The sequence below is a fragment of the Polyodon spathula genome, chromosome 12, assembly GCF_017654505.1.
Source record: "Polyodon spathula isolate WHYD16114869_AA chromosome 12, ASM1765450v1, whole genome shotgun sequence".
Taxonomy (NCBI): domain Eukaryota; kingdom Metazoa; phylum Chordata; class Actinopteri; order Acipenseriformes; family Polyodontidae; genus Polyodon; species Polyodon spathula.
In genome coordinates, this window is record NC_054545.1 from 44,699,799 (window position 1) to 44,717,731 (window position 17,933).

A 17,933-nucleotide genomic window follows, 5' to 3' on the forward strand; every position below is an offset into this window, starting at 1 on the left:
TGATGATGATGGTACTCAGTGTATGGGGGTGTTTGGTGTATATGATGATGGTACTCAGTGTGTGGGGGTGTTTGGTCTATGATGATGATGGTACTCAGTGTATGGGGGTGTTTGGTGTATGATGATGGTACTCAGTGTATGGGGGTGTTTGGTGTATATGATGATGGTACTCAGTGTATGGGGGTGTTTGGTGTATATGATGATGGTACTCAGTGTATGGGGGTGTTTGGTGTATGATGATGGTACTCAGTGTGTGGGGGTGTTTTGGTGTATGATGATGGTACTCAGTGTATGGGGGTGTCTGGTCTATGATGATGATGGTACTCAGTGTATGGGGGTGTTTGGTCTGATGATGATGGTACTCAGTGTATGGGGGTGTTTGGTGTATATGATGATGGTACTCAGTGTGTGGGGGTGTCAGGTCTATGATGATGATGGTACTCAGTGTATGATGATGATGGTAGTCATTGTGTGGGGGCGCCAGGTGAGGTTGTTCGAGCTGCAGCAGGTGGTCACAGGGTGTCCACATTCTTCATTAGACCCTTCACCAGCTCGACGGGCAGCACTGCGGTGTCGTACTCTGCAAACAGGTGGCACACATTCTCCTGGCTGAGGTCTTGGCATTTTGCAACAAATCCAAAAATCCTGCAATTACATAAAAAATGTGTTATTGATTTTTGTTTTAGCCATTATTATTATTATTATTATTATTATTATTATTATTATTATTATTATTATTATTATTATTATTAGTAATAGTAGTAGTAGTAGTAGTATTCCCAATATTATATTATTAGTCGTAGTATTAAAATTGTCATTATTATTTACATCCCCTTCAGTCACTGTGTGCATAATTGTACAATGTTAAGTTTCCTATCTATGTATCTATTTTAGAATGCATATATAATAAAAAATATGTAATAAAAAAATTGTGACCAATGAGATATTTATTATTCATAGTATTACCGCTATAAGCAGTGAGATTAATAAATGGACCAACCTGGCAGATCTGCAATGTTTTTGCCACCTGGAAGTAAAATATAACAAAAGTATCTGCGTTAGTATGAGAAACCAAAAAAAGGAACTTAGGTTTTATAGAGATCCAGGGGCTAGTTTCAGAAAGAACATGTAAGTGAATCGGAATTAGCAGACTGCTACCCAGAACTGCTTTCTGAAACCAGCCTCTATCGTCTATACACCGAGAGCAATCACACTGTTTTTTCCATATTTCTCACTCTTCCAAAATTCGTAGCCTATTGGTACTTCTGTGAGTAACCCCGATCAACACACTATGGCTTGATTATTAATCTTCCTTAGGTGCATTTAAGGAGAATGCTGTACAGTGTGATTGGAGACTTTTTTTTCCCATATATGGCTTTGTTTCCATGGCTATGTTTTTGTAAATACACTGCAGCATGTCTCCCCTTAGGCTATGTATTATGCAGGTAGGGGTAAAGTTATTGCAATGCCAGGGAAAGCAGAGAAGTAGATGACTTACTTTCTGTCCTTTGGGTCAATGCCACAGTAACTGAGGGTGTTTGCAGGGTAGTGTCGTCTGAAAAACAGTCTGGAAGACAAGAACGCAAACACATCATGAATATAATAACATAAGTCTTAATTTACAGCAATGACGTCTCTATATGGAAAGTACATTTTAGTGTGGGCGTACAGTAGGGTGCAAATGTATTGCTTCTGTGGTTTTGATTTGCTGTGCATATGGACTGTAACTGAAAACAATGAGAAAATTGTCAAAATAGGCAAATTACTGTTTGTCTATTTTAATTGATAACTTTAATAGGTCACATGATCACTTTCACACAGGAGTGCCTACTGTCTCTATATCAGTGATTACTGAGCGGAGATTGAAATTCTCACACCCAGAGGTTTTCATGCAGGTAGGTATATAAAGGATATAAATGACCAATCTTGAGATGTTCTGATAAATTTGCACACGACTGTATCTAAAGAATATGGGCCTTATTCTAGCTTTAAGTAATTTAACTTTTTTTTTTAAAGTCTGGTTTTGATTAAATTAATATTTAGCTATTTAAAAAATAAACTCTACGACCTTGATCTAATTAGTCAAATCAGTGGTACTATACTATGAAGGTTAAGCTTTGTGACTTGGAGGGCTTGATTTTGTCTGCATTTCCCAGCAGGCAAGCTTACTTTCTCTGGATGTCGGTGACTATTATGCCCTTGTGTGACACTTTGAAGCTGACGATGGTGGACACGGGGAGGGGGTCTGTCTCAAACGTGATGGACACGGCCTTCTGGACAGCGAGAGGCCCCGTCAGAGACTCCGTGTTGACTGAATTCAGGTACAGAAGGTTGCAGGCTGTTGTGGGGGGAAGACATGAGACCTTTAACTTAGGGTTGATCTATGGAGCCGCTTCTTTCATTTAGGAGGATGGCATAAAGATCCTGGTTTTGCAGCATAAAGTTAAAACCCACACACTCGCGACAGTCATTGTACAAACCACAAAATATAACTTGTGTGTAGCATCACTGCTTGGGTGGTATAAACCCTTGTCATTATCAACATCTGATTGGATGCACGCTGCATTCATCGATGGGTTCTTAATTGCAAGATTAATTGTGTTTTTATTTGGTACTGACTGGGTTACGAGGGTTGATAGCTGAGCTTGCTAATGCAATGTGAAGCCAGATGTACCTGCAGAATTGTATTACCTGTTACCGCATCAGAATCCGAACTCACCTGTTTTTTTATTTTCTTGTGGTGCAGACGCCTCTTCCTTGTGTTCTTCCGTCTCTGGGAAATCTGCGAGAAACGACAAACATTTGGCAACACGTGAAAACGAAGCGATGACAGCAATATTGAAACACTGGACTACTCGTAAAACTAGCAAACCGGGTTTAAATTGCACAGTGCATAACAGCAACTTAAACTTGAAAAACAAGGGAAAAGAAAAACATGTTGGTAGCTAGAATGTTGTTTTTTTTCTTTACTGGTATTATGGGTGTCTTACCTGTGGTTGGCATAAGCAGTTTACGAGGCAAATCCAATTTAGTAATAGCATGCTGGTAAACCAAAGCAGAAAGGCTGCCTGTTGAAAACCAGATAGGAGATAAACGCGTTAAAAATTGAGTGTGATGTGGTGTGAATCTGAAACAGCAAGTCAAAAAATACGAGAAATCCTTCTTTGCATTAAAGTGTCATAGTTCTACCTTGGTTTGTGGATCTGCGATTTAGAGAAACCAGGCAATGTTTAAAGTTCCTATTACTGAACCCATGCTGCTAACATCTGGCAGAGCTTCATCGAGGTGTTTATTGCACAGGAAAGTAAACAGTAATTTAATTGGTAGTTTTTTAGTTCTCAAGTTCTACAATGGTTTCTTATGGAACTCCAAAATCATTGTCACAAATTCATGACGTCATTTTTCCCTCCGTCTTTTTCCCCAACACTACTTCTGTTCTTGCGAAGACTTACCAAAGTAGGGTTCTTCCGAAGCTCCCTTAAGACGGACACCTTTTGCTGAGGATTCAATAAGGTAGTGCCTAATGAGATCTGAGCTTGTGCCATCTTAAAAGAAAGTGTGAGACTTGGGGTTAGTTACATCCTTTTAAGATATATAATATTGTATTAGGAAGACTTCTCGAGTATGACCATCCAAGGAAAAATGGGAAAACTGAGACTCTAGAGAGCTGATGCTATCGTCAAAAGTTTTGCATCACTGTGTAGAATTAACATTTTTTTCTTCGTAAAGTCGAATGAAACCTGTTGCATAATGTTACATCAACATATTGAATTGCAGTTTTTCCATATACTACAAAAATTGAAAATTGCTCAAAATTTCAAAATCATATACTGTGGTATATTGAAGGACATATTAATATTAATGGCATTAATATTCTTGTGTTGTGTAAGAAACATATTGGTTACAGTTCAGTTACAGTTCATTATTAATAGGATTTGTTCCGCTTGTAATAACCTCTGATTGGTTAAATGTATGCAAATGAAGGAGAGACAGAGAGTCGGAGAGAGATTGAAGTATGTGCATGAAAGTTACATAAAACAGAAGATTCCCTGTTCAAAAGAACTAACTGTGTATGGCTGGTTATTTCAGTGCCCGGACACTACATACACGAAATACTGTACTGCTGTTATGGCTTCCGGTAGACTTTTGCAATATCATCTTATAATTTCTTTCATTTCATGATGTTAAATAAAAGATCAAAATTCTGTTCATACAGTTTTTGTTTTTTTTAAATTATGTTTCAGTTTTAAAATTCTAGGTGAAGCAAAACTTTTGGCCATCACTGTAGTTTTAATATTGCAGCGTGCACGGGGGAAGGCAGCAGCAGGGCTGGTAGGTGACGTGATCCGCGGTATAGGCGCTATGCTTTAGTGCGAGAGGTCCCAGGTTCACGCACAGCCTCCGCCTGTGTGTGGATTGCCTCGCCCTGTGTGATGCGCCTGCCTGCGTTAACCGAGATCGCTACAGTATTTTAAAAGGTACCTGATCGGCTTGGAGGTAACTGGGCGGTCTGGCCTTCGTCGACCTTCATGGCCAACCCAAAAGCACCTCGATAAGAAGAGCTGTCCCGCACGATGAAGGAACCTGGTTCCTGGTCCTTCAGATAAGCATCAGCTGCAAGAGAATGACAGAGGAGTCTAAATACTGCCATCGCCTAAATCATTAAAATAGCACCTTCCCTCTCCCTTACAAACAGAAATACATCAATGTTGTTTTGTGTAACCCAAGCAATGCCCTCTTTCAATGATCTAAGCATTGCTGATATTTAGATGGCTTGTGTGTTTCAAGTCACTCTATAATGCCTTCATTATTCTCTGGAACGGGTAAAGCCCAGTAGGCAGGCAGTGGCTTACCCTGATCCCTGCTGATGTGAGGCTTGAACCAGAACTTTGAGGTGTCCATGACAAACTTCATGGTGGGCTGGACATCTGGAGACTGACCTGGAGGCTGGACATCTGCAGACTGACCTTGAGAAGAGAGTGTAGATGATAAAGAATCTGGAGACGCAGCAGAGGGAAAGGAGGTTCCATGCTGTAGGTTCAGTCAGGAAATTCATGTGATAGATTATTTATTAAAGACTAGAGAACACTACTACATTATACCTATTTTCAGCGGGGACATTAATGGATTGAGATAAGATATGTGTTTGATTGCAAATAAAGCACTGCAGAAACGAGTCCTTTCTTGAATGGACAAATCTACAGATCTGCATTTTCTAAACATGTGTCTATCAAGTGTGCCTTGCTACTAGAGCAGTCAGTCAATTCCTGATTTTTCCATCCATTTCCAATTCTTTTTTAAAATCAATTCCCAATTCCTGTTTCTTTGAAGGAACTGGTATTGGTATCTGAAGCAAATTTAATTGACTCATTTACAGTGACTTCAATTTAAGTAATTTAAACAATTTAACAGAATACTTCTGATTGCAATTTTGCTTAATTAAAAGGGAATGGGAATTGGAATTGGAATTTGAACTGGTATTGGACCTGGAATTGGAATGGGAATTGAAAAACAGGAATTGACCCCAACCCTTCAGTCAGATAAAAACAAATAAAGGTGAAGAAGTTGTCATGCATGCTCTACCATTGACAACAGAGGGGCTGGAAGCTTTGCAGGACTTCTTCATAGTCGGTCTGTGTCCGAGTCTCCCAGAGCTGTGGCTGTTCTGGGAGTCTGGGATTACAGAGTGCTTGTGCTCGGGGCTCCCATTGATGAGGACCACAGGGATGTCAACCATGGAACCAGTGACAGAAGGAGGGCAGCTGCTGGGGTGACCTTTGAGGTGGGGAGGGGAGACAGACTTCTGTCCCTTGAATGAATGGATGGATGATGGGTGCTGAGATTGGCTGTTGAAGAACTCAAGGTTTTGGTCGCTGAAGTAGGCTTTCTGGAGGTCAGGGGAGTAGGAATAAGGGCTGCTGAGGTTTGAGAAGGACCCTGAGGACCCAAAGAGTTTTCTCACGGGACTGTCAGCATCTTCGCTCACGAGAGAGTGGGCGCTGTTGAGAGAAAGTGCGTTCACTTAATCAAGGGAAAAGATCTCTCTGAACTGTGTGTTTGTTTGGTTTTTTTTTGGGGGGGGGGTGATAAGGAAACTTTCCATAGATCTTGTAGTATAGCAAAGCAGTGTAAGGACAAGATTTTTTATTGCATTTTTATTTTACTTTGGTGCTTGTTTCAAATATTATATTGATGTACCACAGTGTTTCACAACATCTCAGGATGTTATGAAAATCAATGTGACATTTTCAAGATATTCAACATTTTTTTAAGTTAATTTTTTCCTCATTTACCCTGCCAGGGCTGGCAATAAGACTCCTATTGCTTAGCAGTTTTACCCATTCCAGATTTTTACAAGTTTGATTAGCTACAAAGTATATGGGTAACAACCTCAGATGTGTCTTACTGTAGTAAAACCAGGAATCAAACTTCTATGTAATGGGAGTGTAACTACCATCCCTGCCCACACATGTTTGCACAGCTTTAACCATGCAATGTTTGGTTTGGTTTACAAAGCACCCTTTGAGCTTGCATGTGAAGGCTATGCCGTAAAAATGCAGTATGTTATGGTACTGTGATAAAAGACATTCAGAAAAGACTCACCTCCCCAGAACGTAGCTTGTGTCAGAGCCTGGTGAAGTGGAGAGCAGTGAGGCTCCACTCATCCTTTGCCTGTGGACGTGCAAGGGCTTGGGCCAGCTGTGTGAACCAGGGGAGGGCAGGGCGGAGCGGGAGCAGGAGCTGTGGGAGGTATGCTCCCCTGTGCCACACTGGGCAGCCTGGCTGCCAGGCTCCCCGCATTGGGATGGGGAGCTGGAGAAGATGAGGCTCCCGCTGGTGGAGCAGCTGCTGTTCTTGGGGGGCCCTGGAATTGGGACTTTAGAGGAGGCAGTGCTGGTGATGGAGTGATCCGGTGTGCAAAAAGGAGAGGCGCCCCTGGAAACCAAAAGACCTTTGTAGGCATCCACACCCTCATGAGATCCTGCAAGAAAATAGGTTGAATATAAATCACATGCTCTGGACCTCTTTTTGTTCCATTTCAGTATTTTTTAAAGGTGTACATCGATGAAGGCACATGCCAGAAGTTACTTTTCCCTTACAGTTGTGAGGTTATGGGGGATTTACTGCACCAAATGCATTTTTACTGCACCTTTATATTTAGTTGAGTCAATGTGCTAATAATTATTCAGCCGTAACTTTATACACTTATTCATAGGTTTGGTTGTAAAACTGTAAGCGTCAAAAGGAGCAGGCAGGGATAAGTGCCGATTCCCCAGTGTTGTAAAATGCTCCCAAAGAAATCTAGCCCTGGCATATCCCAGTGTGGTACAAGTTCATCAAACCCACTTCTAAGTCAACTGCAATGGCAATGTGTCAATTGTGTTTTTTTTTTTTAAATATGTAAAACATCTTTGTCAAAACATTCTACTAGACTTCAGAAGCACATTCAGAATCAGAGGATCACTTCACAATGAAGTTATTAACCAAAGCAATAGTTTATAATTTTTTTTCAGCTACGCAAATTTGAAAGTTCTCTGTGCAAATGGGTAAGTGGGCTATAGCAATCCTTGCAGACTTGTGACCTCCCCTCTCTGCTTTATACACATTATGTACACACCAACATTTACCCCCTTACCCCTCCTTTATCTGTGTTATTGCCAGTTATTGACTGCCACTGCTGTTGAACGCAGCGGAACGTGACATTTCAAGTTTGTCAGCTGTATATACAGCACTATCCTTCAGTGGCAACAGAGTTATAAAGTGCATGCCTTTGTTGATTTAGCATTCTGGGATTAATATGAAATTCTTTGGTTTTCATCTTGTATGAACCTGCAGGGAGGGAGGCACCTGCTTTCACCTCATTATGAGTGTCTTTATAGAGATAACCTGAGGGCAAATCATTCCCCCCTTCTTCATAGAGATAACCTGAGGGCGAATCATTCCCCCCCTTCTTCATAAAGATAACCTGAGGTCAAATCATTCCCCCTTCCACATCTCTTGTTATTAAAGCTGTATAGAAATTTGCACACAAAGAATGACCTCAGTTTTTTTTTTTTTTGTTTCACAGGGCGTTGGCTTTTACGTTAACTTACCTTTCACAACAAGGCTGGATAGCACCACCACCTGAACACTGTGTAAGCCCAGAAGCCAACAGTGGAATTAAGCCAGCTGAGCACATGCTTAGGAAACGTATAGATTTACGTAAGGAAACAGATTAGTACATACATAAGAAATGAGATGCCGAACATCTGTGCATGGTGGAGTATCATCTTGAGTAGTTTAAGCACTAAGAATGTTGAACTAACCCGCACACAGACGATCAGGGTCCTATAGCTATGATATTGTGCTTCATTATTAATATGCAAATTAAGACTCAAGCTGTATTTGTTTTCTAATCATTACCAACCTTTTTTAAGTCCACTGTCAGTTTCATTGAGAAAGAGGGAAAAGGCTGACCAAGAGAATACCATTATGAGGTAAGCGACCGGTTGTGATGTCACCGCTTTGAAGAGACTTTACTGAATGGAATTCCGAGAGCTGCCTCAGGTATGATTGTTTTAAGCAGGTGATGTCAACCGCTCTGATTTGTCATGAGTAGGGATTTTTCTGTGATGTGTCAAGGAATACAGAAGGCGAAAACGCGCGCCCCGATTGGCTGAGACCCTGAGCAGTTTAAAATTAGAAATAACGTCTTTCTGCATTTTTTTTTGTACAGTTTTTATTCTTCTTTCAGAAAATTTTATTGTTTTACCACTGATAATACTTTGTAAACACCAATAGAAATAATTAAGCTTTGTTCTATACAAGCTCAAATTGCAAAAAAACAATTATATAAAAAAAAAAATACCATATAATAGCTTTGAAACAAATCTGGCCAATCTCAAAACCTGGCTGCTAAGTAAACTGAACAAATTCAGTCTGAGACTTTCGATACAAAGAACCCAAGGCTACCATTATGCAGCTGTGTTCTTCTCCACATTTAACCCTACAGTTGAACCAGGAGGCTGCTGTTTGTTTCTTAGTCATCCTGGGCAGGCCTCTTCATGAAACAGGCTTGTGTCGTCCACACCCCAACCCCAGACACTAGCCAGGGGCCAGCAAGTCAGGGTGAGGCTGTGGTTACACCCACCGTCCTTTCTCTTCCATCAGACTACAAGTGTTACTCACGATCTGTTGTTTCTCAACTTACTTTCATGGCCATTTTATAATATCTTTATTTTTATATAGCGCCTTTCATAGTGGACCACCATCACAAAGCGTTTTACAGAGGCAGGCTGTGAACTGTGCATTATATGCAGAGTCACTTACACTAGGACATTGATTTAACATTTCATCCACAGGATGGAGTACAAGGAGGTTAATCGACTTGCTTAGGGTCACACACAGTGTGGGATTTGAACTGGTGACCTTCTGGTTCAAGCGCTGGACTTTAACCACAGGACCACACTGCCTCCTTGACTTTACGCCACATGCGTTTCTGGATAAACGTGATTGCATCATGGTTTGCGATTTCTCTTGCAGCCTTCACCTCCACAACTTTGAGTCCTTTTCAGGAATTCTTAAAGAAACTGCCTTGCTTGATTGTTCAGTAAGCCGATTAAAATGAAACTGACCTTTGCAGGTCTCTTTTAAAAATCGAATTCTAAAGCTGAGGGAAGACACAGGCACTTTTCCAGGAACAGTGGCTTGAAACCTGGTTCCAGGAGACTTAGTTCGAGGCAACTTTGCTGTATCAAACCCAGAGTCTCCCCTGGAGTGCCAGGCAGTGGCCTGAAACCTTGTCTCCTGAAGTTCCAAGCCACAGAGTGGCACCGTGTTCCCTCAGCTTAAGTCGACTGAACTAAGCTCACCCCCCCTTACCAGCCCATAGCATTCCAGGTTGTTCAGCAAGCCTAATTAGACGCCATGTATGGTACAGGTGAATAACAAAACCTGGAATTGCCCAAAGTGCTATCCATCGGGTGATTTATTTACAGTTCTGAACCCAGTAAATCTTATTTTATGTAGGTGTGTTTTGCTTGTACACACATGAATATCGATGCTTTTGCCAAGTGACACATGAGGTCACAGTAACATCAATAGTCGCGGGCCACAACTGATCAATTGCGGAGGTGTGTTCAAACAGGCAAAAAGACAATTGCTACGGGTAGCAGTCAAGGTGTTTTCTTAACAACAGAGAGTGCTGGGCAATCATTTGGGTAAAAGACATGTCATTGTATACAGGACTGTGGTTTGCGAGTAAAACTAAAGTCTAGTATAAAAACCCTTCTTTATTTATTCATTGCTTTCTATACATGCAATTATTTCATCTCTTAATACCTGCTAAACATGAAGGAATTAGATAATCACCTTGCGTCGATCGCTCAGATCTCTTACTGGAAGATTCTCGGCCATTGGAATGGCTTGCTGTGCCACTGCATACAGGGATGGGTTGAAAAGATGGGTCCAGTTCTAAAATGAGCTGGTTGAGGTTGTCGATGGAGACGTCCAACGTTGGAGATAAAAGATTCCCCTCATCCAGCTCCCTCTCCCTCTCCCTCACCACAGAACCCTGCTCTGCTCGCTGCTGGCCTGAAGAACTGAAGACTTGAGTTCCGTGACTTTTAGCACTGAGATACGAGCCCGAGAGAACGCGATGTGTGAGAAAGTCAGAGTCCCCGTGCTTATCAGAGATTTGGTAGTGTCCACTATTTTGCATGGAACTTCCACCGTGTTGGGAGAGGATCTTCATTGGTTGGCTAACCCATCTGTCCTTGGAATAGGAACAGCATGTCGGAGAGACAGATGGACAGTTTGGACAGGCTTGGTGCAAGCTGCGCCCCAGGGGGATGACGTCTTCTTTTGACGAGAGACATATCGCATGTCCAACTCGTAGCACTTGGTTTGGAATAACTTGAGACATCACACTCTTTCTATTGTACTGTGTCTAAAATCGAAGGATGTTCTCTCAGCTACCTGTGTTCTTGAAGTTCAGAGTTCCCAATACAACTCCAAAACCTACATGATAAAGAGAAGAAAAACTGTAAGGGGCTTGGACATAACTCTTTTTTTTTGTTATAAAACTTGTAAAACTTTGTAAAGCATCACCCCATCTTAGAATAATTTGCCATAACAGATATAAGACAACAGTAACAATATCGCTCTATACTGCCCCTTGTGGGTTAAAGGCGGTACTGCACAACAAGCTGAAACTGTGACTCAGGTGTCCTGTGGTTCTAATCGCTGTAATTAGACAGTGTTAGCAGACAGAACAATCACATTAAACCGCAAAGGTCCTGCCTCATTACTGCAGCACAGAAGGCTGCTGCTAAGACACTGGGACGTAACTCCTGACATGTCAGGTGGAGAAGTGGGTAGAAAGTCAATAATATCTAGACAGGGTCAGGCATGACTGCAGGTCAGTGACTAAAAGTCTACGAGACTATTGATGATATTATATAAATAAAGATTTGCATACAGTATGTGAATTTACAGGACTTGCACCCTGCAGTGCTTCCTTTTTACCTCCAGGGGGTCAAGATTTGAATTTGGTTTAACTCACAAAAAATTAATTGTTGAGGTGACCACTGTGGCACTTGCAAACTTACAGTTTTTTTGTTTGTTTGTTTGTTTTTTAAAATGAAACTATTATACTCCAAACTGTGTGTGCAAGTGGAAACTGGGGAAACCTTTTGCAAAGCTTTTACAAATACTGGAACATAGTTTTTGATATTTACATTCGCTTGTAATATAAAGGGATTTTTGCATTGCACACAGAGCTACAAATAGACTATGTTGCAACTGTAGTTTATTTAATTGAGATTTGAACTCGTCATACACTGCCACCAGATGGACAAACACTGTAATGACCGCAAGGACCTTAAAAAAAAAAAAAAAAAAATTAAAGACGCCTATATTTCTTTATGCAAACATTATTACACATTTTGTAGGGGCATGTACTGGGAATAGAACATATTTCAACATTGTAGAGTTCAGCTACCTTGTAATGATAAAGTCTGGAAGAAATAAACCGTCACACCCCTAATGCCTACTGGAAGGATTTGATAAACCTTTAAACAGCTGGCCAGTCTGGATTTTTAACATCAGGAAAGATAAACAGAAGAAATACACACAGCAGTACCCAGGCATCAGCCCAGCCCAGCATCAGCGCGTACACTGTTTATTAGCAGTGCAGAGAAGTGGGTCTGTGAAAAGGATTATAAAGTCACCTCTATAGCTATGTTCTGTGTTACACAGTAAATTGGAGTTTTAACCGGCAACACTCGTGAATCATAGTATGTAAAAATGATAAATAATATTTATTTCAAAGTTTTAACAAAAAAATGATTAATAGTATTTTAGTATGGTACAATTTAGAAGTGGTTTATATAAGCGAGAAATCAGCCATCATTATCCTGTGTACAGTTGCCATGCGGTGCACAGTACACAGTGTGAGTCATTTAAATTAATCTATCACGTGTAGGTCTGGGTTTGGGTTTTTTTTTTCACGGGCTAAAAATAATTATTATTAAAGGAGATCAAAATAGCGTTGCCACATTCAAAATTGATCGTTTCTCGCTACAGTTATTATATAACACATTTCACAGAAATTGTGAAATCCGTGCTTGTGTATAATATACTTGTGTATAATTCCATCGTGAAAACGATATTTCAAAGGGATTCCCTTCCTGCTATGTGAACAAGACCCATTCCATTTCGAACTTTTGCTTTCAATAGATTGTGCCCAGGAGCAATGAATATTCTTTCTGGGCGTTGCCTGTGAGTAATAAATCTAACAGAGGCGTTGCCGTGGAAACAACATGTTTGTTTACACTACGGTAGGTGATGATGAACCCTATGAGATACCGGTTTGGTACACCTCAGCATGCAAACATTTATAGATTGGGAACAGTTCAGGTTCGACTAATTCATGATGGGTGGAATGCTGTGTTGCTCATAATGTGCATGTATGTACTGTAGAAGCCATTGCTGTCGCAAACATTTACCCTTAGGCACATGACTTAGCCTAAGTAAGCTAGGCCAAGCAGTTCTAGAACCGTACCAACTAGTTCAGGATACAAATCTTTATTTAAAAGTCTATATCAGTGGTCCTCAAAGAGTGCCAGAGACGTCAGCTGACATATTGTAATCTGCAACGCTACAATTCTGATGTAGCAGTGCAGGAACTCAAAGCAGGTTTCTATCATGATGTCATTATACATTGTGGTATAAGCACAGTGGAGGTGTTTTATCTCTCCTCTGCGATCACGGTGTAGTTGAAGTTGCATGCTTTTCTTTTCTCTCTGGCTCGAGGACATGTGAAGCTGCTGCTTGCTTTATTTAAACTGCACACTGAATGCCTGAAATTTAACAACAGAGGACTAGAATGGTACTTAAAAAGGAACGTCAAACTAGTTCACAATTAAACGAACTGTGCTACTGTACAGCACACTCTTTACTGTGCACCTTAACTGACTGCAGTAACAGTGAATTCCAGGTTTGCCTAATGACCTAGCCTCAGATCACATGGCAATAATTACAGTACGGCTTTAAATGCAAGGCTACAGATATGTCATTTTTTTTTTTTTTTAAATGACCCTGTTCTCATTTCTATAAAAGGTGATGCCAGGATCCATTTCATCAACATTCAATAAAATGCATAAAGATATGCTAATTAATGCAACTTATAATGCAAGCTTTCTGTAGGATTAACTAACCATAGTGACCAAAGCTGCAACACATTTTTTTTTGTTCAATAATTTGCCCCAAACTTTAGTTTCTGACTTGTTCATAGCTATGCCTTAGCATAATAGTCAGAAACAAACCTTTACAGTGAGATAAAATAAAAACAAACAGCAAACGGGAATATTGCTTGAAAGGAACATTAGTCAACATAAGGTTAACTCCTTCTATTTAAAAAAAATATTGTCCGTTATTGTAGTGTACTATGGTAAAGCAAGGGCAAGCATGTTGAACGATACATCTTACTTGTTTGTATTAAGACCATGTTATGTCCTATTGCACTGTATGTATAAATTCTAAAATTGCAATATATATATAATATATATATATATATAGATATATATATATATAATATTATATATATATATATATATATATATAATATTTACATTACTAATGATTTTAATAATGTAAAAAATGTTTAAGAATGCTTAGGTCTGAGCTCCGGTCTGATATTACCCCTGCTGACCAGTGCTGGGAGCCAGTGAGAAAACAGGTTTACAAAAAGTCTCCTTGCTCTATGCAGCTGTGGTATTTATAAGCTCCTGCCGCACCCACATGGAACTCTAACAGGCCTGAGGTGAAGGCATGCCCCGTCCCCTCTCAGGGTGGTGCTGGTGACATCACTTAGGTAACTGGAGCGAGGCTGAGGCTGACGGAAATGCCCATTGAAGGAAACAGTGGTGTTGGGTATCAATGTGTAGATGACGAGACACGTGGAGAGGAGCACATTTGTTATAATGTTTACAGGCTGCATTGCTTTAAATACATAAACACACAAGCAGACAGGCAGCACTGAATCTAGTCTTTTTATTTTATTTTATTTTTTTAAATAAACCCCTAACCCCAAACCCCTAACCCCTAAAGTTGAAAAAAAAAACATTTCAGGCAGGGTGACCATTTTCGAACAGTCCTGTTGCTCTAACCAAGGTTTCCAATTTTCCATTTTCAAAGGTTTCCATTTTCTTGTCTCTTATTATTGATAGCATTCTGAATATTATTACTGGTCCCCAATGATCCTAAGTACTGTTAATCTAGGTTTCTATTGGCACTGTCAAGATGTATTTGAAGATCACTTGGTTCTTTGCATGTTTTTTGGTATGATCATTTCTATGCTGCTGCTGCTGATGCTTAGTAAGAGCTATTTACCCCCTAAACTCACTCCAGTCAGTTCAATGAGACCATGCTGGCCACAGCAGTAGCGAGGTTAAAGGATGCTGACATGTACCTTTATATTTGAAATGTATTATAGACATGCCTTAATACAGAAGCCCACCACATGTTTCATTAGACTGTTAAATAACAAAAAGCAGAGAAGTTTTCTCTGACTTTGCGTCTTAGTCATGAGATATATATATATATAAATAAAAACAAATTTAATAGTCCCCAGTGTTTTAGATCCTACTACTTCACCTGGTAGACTATTCCTTGCATTTATAACTTTCTGTGTAAAAAAAACAGATTCCTTTCCTGTGCATCTAATTTGGGGTCATGTAATCTAAATCAGGGGTGCCCAACCATGTTCTTAGTTTTTTTAATTGAACCAATTAAACCTGCATCCAGACCCTGAAGTGGTTCGTTTTCTCATTTTACCTGTTAACCCTGGAGAGGAATGGCCATCCAGAACTGTGATTGGACAGCCCTGAACTAAATGCTGTGGCTGTAGATATTATTACAGACAGAAAGTATTCCAGAAACACAAGTGGACTATTTTCATATTAGACAGGATTTTTAAATAATGTGCTCTCTCTCAGAGCCATATAAACTAGAAATCTGTTTTTAGCCGATTTTGATGTGCTTTGAAGTGCTCAGACATTTTAACTGCACCACAGACTCACCCACCACATTTATAGAGTCAGAATAGGTGGGGGCCGGCAGAGTTGAGAGGTGACATTGTCACATGATCTGGATGGAATAAGGAGGCCAGTTCAGTCCCGGCATTTAGGATTCTCCTGACAAAGAATTACACACCAAAGATAATAACCCATTATCGGAACAACAGAATCACTTAGAATGATCGTATTCACCACAGTACAACAAGGAAAAGGTCATTATATTATGTGTGTGTGTGTGTGTGTGTGTGTGTGTGTGTGTGTGTGTGTGTGTGTGTGTGTGTGTGTGTGTGTGTGTCTCACAGGAGGTACAACTGCAGTTTGTACACAAACAACTTAAATTATTAAAAAAAAAAAAACATTATTTAAGGATGTTTGGGACAAAAGCCCTTTTCCACCTGTTTAGAACATATTTAACATAGTGCAGTAAACGTGTTATTTTATTATAGTGGCATTGTCTAAGCCTTTTACATTTGATTCTTATTATATTACAATTATGAACAGCAATAGCGTTGACTTAAGTCATATCAATGTATATGAATGCAGCTACAGGCCAGGATAATTTATATAAGGCTTTTGTGTTATCCTGCCTTGGGGTTTATTAGAAAAAAAATCTGCTGTGAGTCAAAAGCCAGGAAGTGAGGTGCATAATTATTGTTCTTGTAACAGCTCCCTGGTAAATGGCTGGCTTTCTACACCCTTATAATGAGAATCGAGTTTTTACTGGCACTGCAAGAGGGGGGAGTAGGAGCACAAGTCAGCTTGTTTCCGTTTGATAAAAGGAGGACGTTCTCAGAAGCTGACATGTTTTTTTTTTTTTTGTCTAGGATTCCGCAGGCCTGACGTGCAAAAACAGAGGACAAAACACAATGAGCTAGATCATGTATCAAGATGTTGCGTCACTCTTGTGCAATGTTTGCGTCACTTTTTTTGCGTTATTATTTTTTATTGTGAATGAAAAAATAAAATAAAATAAGCCGACAATGTTACATTATACATATTTACCGAAAATGGCATGTTCTTCCCTATAATAACAAATAGGTATATCCAGTCGCTTCCATGAGTCACTGAAACACTTCGGTGCTGCGTCGTTCCCATTCAGTGACCGCATCTTACTGTTTCAAATGCTTTCCTTATCGGACAGCCGTTGGACCCAAAATAAACCAGAGCAACACATGTCCTGTAAATATATCCTAAACCTAAACCTCCGCTCAGTAATCAGTGATATAGAAACAATAGGCACTCATGTGTGAAAATGTTTTGTGCTTTAATTGGGCAGCTTAACAACTTCTAGAGTGTCATGCATTTTATCATTTGTGGCTTCCTTTTCGCTTGCTATAAATGAATTGCATGTGTGGCCTGTTAAAGTTATAAATTAAATTTGACAGTCACTAATTTGCCTATTTTTACAATTTTCAGTTCCAGTGGTTTGATTTCAGATGCACAACCAATCAAAACGACAGAAGCAATGGGGTGCGCTTATAAATGTGTGCAGCGCTGTTATAATATTCTATTCAGATTATCTATGTAGTAAGGCCACACTACTCTGCACAAGTATGGGAAAAGCTTGGGAAAGCTCAACATTAATGCAAAATTCAAAACTGTTCTTCGAACTTCCAATTCCAGATTTGTCAGCTCTTCTAATCACATATAAAAATTGCAACGCATCTCCCCAAAGCTATGGGTGGAACTCTAAACATCTGATTCACGTTTTAAAACAGTAATGGTTCCATAGTATCCAAAGAATTACTTAATAGAGGTTTATCAACATACCCTGTACAGACACACACACACACACACACACACACACACTTGCCTCGTGTCCCTCCCAGAACTGATCATTAAAAATACTGTTGCAGCCCTATATTGGCAAAGTCACCCAACTCTGTTGCCAGTCACATAGCAGACTGTGGTTTCTGAACTGCACTGGCAGTCAAGTTGGGATCTGATCTCTTAATTTGGGAGGGTTTCTATTAACTTGATCATCCAGAGTCTAGCCAAGAGACACATCTTTAAAAAATGTTCAGAACTTATTGGGACTGCCAACTGGACCAGTTTAGGTGTGTATTAGTGTAATTGGGCTGTTCATCATGCATTGAACTTGCATGCCTTTCAGGATTAATCAGCACAATGTAATGCACGTGTAACGGGCGGTGTTGTATGAGGCACTGTCGCTACGGATTCGGTCCTGCCCCGTCGGCCAGATCAGAGGAGAAAAGCTCTAAAAGCACCAATGCTCGGGGGGGGGGCGGTTTGCGCCCAGCCTCCGCTCTGTAACACCAATAAAACTTGGAAATCGACCCTCAAAAGAGAAGATACAAATGCATAACCCTGTAGCTGCCGGTGTGCGGTGCCAGTGATTTAGATTGTATCCGCCCT

The 17,933-nt window shown here is 40.2% G+C and overlaps 1 protein-coding gene across 1 annotated transcript; it reads right to left on the minus strand.

The window, feature by feature from the left end:
- Positions 1–383: 383 nt before the first annotated feature.
- LOC121323809 (tensin-4-like) lies at positions 384–10,994 on the minus strand. The gene is made up of 12 exons (XM_041265031.1): positions 10,351–10,994; positions 6,604–6,982; positions 5,584–5,999; positions 4,854–4,967; positions 4,483–4,614; positions 3,453–3,545; positions 2,991–3,068; positions 2,720–2,782; positions 2,170–2,338; positions 1,499–1,567; positions 1,001–1,027; positions 384–645 (listed from the first exon to the last, which is right to left on the minus strand). The coding sequence occupies exons 1-12, from the start codon at positions 10,901–10,903 to the stop codon at positions 513–515; spliced, it is 2,226 nt and encodes a 741-aa protein (XP_041120965.1). The 5' UTR covers positions 10,904–10,994; the 3' UTR covers positions 384–512.
- Between the last annotated feature and the right edge of the window lie 6,939 nt (positions 10,995–17,933).

What these genes read in the sequence shown, in the direction of transcription:
- LOC121323809 (XM_041265031.1), bottom strand. Translation starts at nt 10,903, where the DNA reads ATGTCTCAAGTTATTCCAAACCAAGTGCTACGAGTTGGACATGCGATA. An exon ending in CAGCCCCTCTGTTGTCAATG is followed by an intron (nt 4,968 to 5,583) that starts GTAGAGCATGCA and finishes TCTCTTCTCAAG; the next exon opens with GTCAGTCTGCAGATGTCCAG. An exon ending in GTTACCTCCAAGCCGATCAG is followed by an intron (nt 3,546 to 4,482) that starts GTACCTTTTAAA and finishes CTTTCTTTTAAG; the next exon opens with ATGGCACAAGCTCAGATCTC.